At 32.0% G+C, this 7,290-nt stretch overlaps 1 protein-coding gene across 1 annotated transcript; it reads right to left on the minus strand.

The window, feature by feature from the left end:
- Positions 1–6,366: 6,366 nt before the first annotated feature.
- LOC109268893 (60S ribosomal protein L9-like) lies at positions 6,367–6,956 on the minus strand. The gene is given in 2 exon segments (XM_053897596.1): positions 6,367–6,773; positions 6,776–6,956. Coding segments are annotated over 2 exon segments (573 nt in total). The 3' UTR covers positions 6,367–6,381.
- Positions 6,957–7,290: the final 334 nt, after the last annotated feature.

The raw sequence follows: 7,290 nt of genomic DNA on the forward strand, positions 1-7,290 counted from the left end.
CATATATTGCTTTCTTTTATCATTATCTAAATTCAGTGTAAATAATTTACACATGACCTATGAATTATGATGGCAGTTCTCATTTTGGTATAAATATTAACTCTATAGTAAACAAAATTCCTATTAGAACCTAGTAACTATGACAGAAGAGATAAGAACTGATGTCTTATCAAACTGAAGGATATGGAAGTACATTAGGGGGCATCTCCATTGAGTTTATTCTAGAGCCATTATGAGAGAATGCTATTCTTTTTGAGCTGTGTTTCGCATTTGTTTGGTTTTTAGTTTTAAAATTTTCACAGTTTTGCTCTGTATGTAAAATTAAGTTTGATATATAGAACATCAAGTTAACAAATATACCTATAAAAGTCATTAACATTGAACTGAAGCAGTAAAGATAAATAGATGTCAAGGCAGATCATTAAAGGAAGTGGAAAATGTTGAGAGGAAATGAATATTAATTGTTCCATTCAGTGAATTCTAGTAAGAAAAAGTTGATGGGTTGGTAGACAATATGGAAAAATGTGATGTTGTGAGACCATGATCAGATAACGTAAATCCATATTCTTCTAAACCAGGTACAATGATCAGCAAAAACATCATCTACTTTTTAAATTGTTAAAAATCTCAAGTTTGTGGGGCACCTGGATGGCTCAGTCAGTTGGGTGTCTGACTTCGGCTCAGGTCATAATTTCACCGTCTGTGGGTTTGGCCCCGCGTCGGGCTCCGTGCTGACAGCTCAAAGCCTGGAGCCTGCTTCGGATTCTGTGTCTTCCTCTCTCTCTCTGCCCCTTCCCTGCTCATAGTCTCTCTCTCTCTCTCTCAAAAATAAATAAAGGTTAAACTTTTTTTAAAAAATCTCAAGTTTGATGAGACATTGAAGAAAGATATTTTCAGCTTCAGTAAAGGATTAGTTTATCCTTATTATTCAGGGAAATATTTATGTAGCAGTACAGATTCACCATTCTTTTTCCCTTAAAAGTGTAACTGAAAATATTAATTAGAAAGGTTTCCATTTATTCCTAACTGATGTTTATCATCAAAGATATAGTAACATTTTGGGGAGAGGCATTACAGTATAGCACTTAAGAGAATCCAATCTTATTAGATTCAAATTGTTTGATATGACTCCTTGATCTGCCACTTTCAGGTTGTGTGACTTTTGACAGTAACCAGTACATTGTTTGTCTTCATTTTGTCAACTTTCAGATGGAGAAATATTGGAGAACATGTACTGAGTTTGCTATGATGAGTAAGTGAAATGATATATGCGAAGAATGTATAATAGAACCTAACTTAAAGTACAAGATTGATATTTATTTTATTTTTTTAATTTCACAAACAAATCTTTGCAAGATACTATAAGCCAAAAAAATAAATGAAATAAAATAAAATAAAATCCGTGTTTGTCTAAATAGGGAAAATGAATGATTAAGTTGCTTCCATTATTGCAGATAGATGCAACAAGTGAGAGCAATTGAAATGATTGCTCATATTTTTTGTGCTGTGTATTTTAGAACATTTGAGATTAAATCAAATAAAAACATCAAGTCACAGTTCCAATATAATGAATTTGAGAATGTGAAGATATTATATTCATTTTGTTCCAGGTATCATACAGGTATTACTGAAATAACCATTATTCTAAAACAAAATTGGTTTAGAACCATATCTCAGATCATCACTGAATCTTCACAAACAGTATCCTGACTTAAAGATTGTTTTTATATCCCCCAACAGTATCAACTTGTGAATCAAGCTCATTTTGTCCCCCAAGTCTATTTTTCTTCAAAGAGCTTTTTAAAGCCTGTCCAGATTAATCAACAAGGGAAACAGCACTGATCAATAGACTGAGAACAACATTTAATAAATGTTTTAAAGACTTGTTAGTGAAGCTTAAAAAGCTGGTCACTGAAATATTAAGATAACTTTTTAGAATGGCTTTTATTTACAACAGACAGTTTAAAAAAATTGGCCTGGAACTCTGTAACAAGCCTCACCACAACTTACTGATGATGTAAGTCCAACACAACAAGAATTTTATTCTCTAAATTTTGTTAAATGGTTGTAATCTTGTTCACAACTTAATATTGAAAAGGATATTGAAATCAAAGTGTGTAAGAAACAGAAATAAAGGATAAAAATAATAAGGGAATATTTAAGAAAGGGAAAAAATAATAGTGTTAGAAGACAAGTAGTGGGAACAGGAAGAAAAGAAGGCAGAAAAAAAATAGCTCTTGGGAGTTATTTCTACTGAAACTAACCCCCTCATTGAGTTTGCCATTGTAAGACTTTTGAATCAGAGAACAAAATAAAACAAACAGATAGTTAACTTAGATTATAAGGGCTTCTAAAGTTCCTTGGATTCACAAAGAATTCTTATTCTTGTCACATAAAACAATTTATCAGGGGCGATGGGCACTATCACCAGTCCAAATTCTAATGGATTCACATTTAAGTGTCCTTAGCGAGGCCAGAAAAAACATACAAATTCTGCCAAAGGAATACACTAATAGATTTTGTATGAAGTGTTTTCTTTTGCATAGTTAATATGTATTTGAAAATAATTTATTATTATTCCAAGTTATTTTCTAATTTACTTTTATCTAGGTCAGTAAAAATGTTATAATAAAGGATATAAAACAAAACCTTCACCTATAACACTGCAACTGTAGAATACAGGTTCCTACCAGATACCTTAATTTGTTACATTGCTACAGATATAAGGCAAATTTTACATCAGATCCCATGCGGGTGTATTTATGTATGTATACATGTGTGCACGTTATTTGTGTATATGTGCATATGTATATCTCTAATAGAGGGCAAGTTTGATCTACTCAGTTCTTACTTCAGCTATATTTTTGGAATCCTTATGTTGAGTTTGACTGTATACTATATGAGAATACAATGGCCAAAAAAAAAATGTCTTCTACTAATAGAACTTACAGTCTAGAGGAAGAGAGGAATATTAACTTAGATGTAAAATAACAAGAATTAGAAGTGCAATGAAGAAAATATACAGAATTTCATGAAAGTCTGTAATAGAATGCATGACTAGCATGAAGGAGTAGCAAAAACTACGATGAGTAAATTATATTTTAGTAGAGATAATAAGGATTACAAGTTAACAGGCAAGGATATGACATGCAGGGGTGGAAAAAGCCCAAGTATAAGAATCATGGCAATTTTGCAGGACTAAAAGAAAGTCAGTGTGGATAAAATACAAGTACATAGTGGAGATGGATGTGAAGCTAGATATGAAAAAACCATACTATGAGTGGGATTGCATTTTTGATGGAATACTTTTGGAAAACTAGCATCTTAAGAAAATGGATTCTACTCAACACATGATCCAGTACACCCCTCTATTTCTTGATATCTTCGTCAACCTTTTGATTTTAGCCTATAAAATTTGAAGGTATTTTGTCAGATTTAACCCTAATGATTTTATATGTTGATGCTATTATCAATGGTAACTTTTATTTTAATTTCTAGTGCATTGCTAGTATATAGAAATAAAAAGCCTGATGTTATGGGTAGATACTGTATTTAGCAATTTTGCTAAATAATTTACTTTGTGAAGAGTGATACTTAACATGGTTCTTGTTTATCTTTTTAAAATTGTATTTTCTTGTGTTTTGTTGTGTTATTCCTAATGCCAGTGATTTGTCATAGAATCAATATAATTTGCTGGATCTGTAATACCAGAGTATCTCCCTCACTCCACTTGGGCAAAGCCACCTACAAATCCAATCTCCCCAGTTTAAGTATATCTGTGGTTCCTAGCAGGTGTCCTTGTAAGTCACAGCTGGTCCTACATTTTAGTTAGTGGCCTTATGATCCTCAAGCTTCTTTCTCCAAATACAAACTAAGCAGAGAATTAAGCATTTATCCAAACTTCTATTATAATGCAAATAGCTCTGGAAAATTTCTCACACTCAGTTAAAGTGGGGAAAAAAATAGAATCTTAAACAGATCTCAATGGGAAAAGTCTTGATTGAATTAGCTAGCTGCTTTATCTTCCTATTCCACTTTGTGGTTTGAAACCTAAAATGTACTGGTGTTTTAAATTGTCACAGAAATTTGATAATGAAAACGTCTGCTCTAGAGAGAAAACAAACGAGCTTTTGAGCTTTTGATTTTTTTTTTTTAGAAACTGCATCAATGACTATTACCACCCAATAAGATTATGACTTAGAGGCTATACATGTAATTATTTATGTGAAACTTAAAGCTTTCAACACATGGACAAAAATCTAAAGGTTTTACAATGTGATTGCTACAAGATTTCTTATTTCTCCAACTCATTGAGAATAATGGAAATGTTCATCATCTAGCACTGAAAGTTAAGAGTTCTTTTAAACTCAAGATGCACACGCAACCTATTATTTAACTTTATCATTATTATTTAAAGCTTAAATATAGCAGATCTTGCTGGCAGCATTCTATTATAGGCACAGTTTTTCAAGAGTTTATGACTCAACGGTTTGAATTCACATAAGAACAAAATAGCACATAAAGTTGCCAGCCTGTATTTAATTTGTTTTCTAAAAAGGAATTAAATGGGTTATTTTTTGAAACAAATAGTACAGAGGATATATAAATTAATACAAATTTTTCAAAGATCCATATTTTATTGTCACAGAAAATGAAACAGGTTAATATTATAACATTGATATTTCTCTCATTTAAATTCAGTCTCAATTGCAATTCTGTGTAACTAAGTTTTAAATCATTATAATCACTATGATTATTAATAGTAATCTTAAAAATGATATTCTGCACAATATTATACCCTTAACATATATTTAAAAGGACATAAGGTAGACACTGGTAGAATTACTATTCATCAGAAATACTTGAGATCTTTACAAAAAAGGGCAGCAAATAGCTGAAAGAAACTTGTAATTTTATAAATCAAAACATTAGTTAAATATACTGAGAGAGTTGTATAAAAATTTTTTATCATGTTTTCTGCTGTGTGAAAAAGTCCCATTTATTGATATAATATTTTATTTTTACTGTGACTTAAAAATGTGACAGAATAATTAAGAAAAATATAGACCTTCATTATTATGATATAGAATGTGGTATAATACATCTAGCTGTGATGCATTACACAGGATAATAATTGTTGATGGCATTAGAGGTATTCATCCAGTCCCACAAAATGTTGTTGCTAGGATGGCATTACAGTATGGTCTATGAAAATCACTATAAATAAATAAAGATTATTAAAACACACACACACATAAACATGAAGGAAAAGCTCTTCGAAAAGATCAGTAAGAGTGATAAGCCTTTAGGAAGTCTGATCAGAAAACAAATAAAAACAAAACAAAACAAAAACAGAAAGAGAGAGGAAACAATGACAAGGACACTACAGACAACACAGGCATGAAAAGGATAATAAGGGAATAATAGTATCTCTACATATCCAGATTCGACAATGTAGATGAAATGGGCCAATTCCTTGAAAAGTGCAACTAACACAATTCATCCAACATGAAATAGATAATTTCATGGCCTTATGACTATTAACACATAGAAACCATAATTTTTAGAACTCCCTAAAAAGAAATCTGGCTCTGGTGATTCCCTGGAGAATTCTACAAAATATTTTAAAAGAATTAAAAACCAATTCCATATCATTTCTTCCAGAAAATAGAAAAGAAAAAAAAAAAGAAAACCTCTTTGCTTACTAAATCTGTAAATCCAGTATTACCTGACTTCAAAACCGGACAAAGTCAGTAAAAAATTCTAGAAGATAAAGTAGTAAAAATTGATGATCTAGACTTGATGAAGAGTTTTTATACATAACATTAAAATCACAATCAATAAAAAATAATAACTGATAAACAGGGCTTCATCAAAATAAAAATTTTACTGTGCAGAAAACCCAGTGAAAGAGATTAAAAGACAAGATATAGACTGGGACAAAACAATTGCAAACCACATAAACAACAAAGGAAACATATATGATATATATAACTATATATTATATATATATATGACTGATATATATTTACATATTTGTGTATATATATACGTATATATACAAAAGTCAAACGTATCCAACAGTACGTATCCCAACAGTACGAAAGTCAAACAAGTCCAAATAGAAAATGTGCAAGAGACATGAAGGAATATTTTTTTTTCCTCCTATGAAGTTTTGCTAGAAAAACTCCTATTCCTTCTGTTATTGTTCTTAACACACTACAATTTACTTTTGAGTGGTTTACTTGCCAAATAGTTGGAAAGGATTATTGGTTTAAGAAAAGCCCCAATCAGCAGAGATTATTATATCTTTAAAATACCACAAATAAGTCTGAAAAGTTATCCGGCATCTTGCTGTTTCTGTAGCTGGACAACTTACATCTATTCATCAGCCTGCTGAACTGTTCCCTTTGCAGAAACATAGATTTTCCAAAAATTTTCTACATCCTTGTTTTTAGCTGTTGTGGCTTGCTGAATCAAAGCAGCTGAGTTTGATACAAGTTCAGTGTCATTTCCTTCAAGAATTAATTCCTCTTTCTGGGCTTGAAATACTGAACAAGCAACACCTGGCCTCAGCTGAACCCTGCAGATGTATTTTTCACCCAAGAAATTCTGGATTTCAATAAGAGAACCATTCTCCTGAATAACAACATTGATGGGGAAGTGAGCATACACAGGCCTCATCTTGTAACAGAAGCACAGTGTAATGCCCTTGACCGTGTTCTGTACGTGACCACAGAAAGCATCAATACTAGCCAGTTGTTTTCCATCTTCCACCATTTGTCACCTTGGAGCCTCTTCTGTTTCTTTCCAAGGAGATTGAGTTCTACATTGATGAGATGGAAGTCCCTTTGCAGGGTTCCTCTGGGGCCCTTCACAATAACAGTGCATCCCTTTAGAATGATGTCATCATTTTCTGAAATGTCAGCAGTCTGATTGCTGAGAATGGTCTTCATTCTCACAGTAGATGTGGCAAAGAGCAACACGAAGGAATATTTCATTGATAAGTACATGTGCATGGCTAATAAACACATGATAAACTTTTCAACATCATTAGCCATCAAAAAATGCAAATTAAGTCAGTGTTGAGACATCACTACAAACCTATTAGAACAGCTAACAGAATAAAATGAAACAGTGGCGGTATTAAATGGCAATGAGATGCAGATAAACTAGATCTTATGCATTGCAGGTGGGATGCATGTTCAGTGGTACAGCTACTCTAGAAAATATTTTCACAATTTGTTTAAAGCTAAACATGCATTTACCATATGACCCATATGCGTTTAT

This window comes from Panthera pardus, unplaced genomic scaffold, assembly GCF_024362965.1.
Source record: "Panthera pardus isolate Hobbes unplaced genomic scaffold, ASM2436296v1 HiC_scaffold_8, whole genome shotgun sequence".
Lineage (NCBI taxonomy): Eukaryota > Metazoa > Chordata > Mammalia > Carnivora > Felidae > Panthera > Panthera pardus.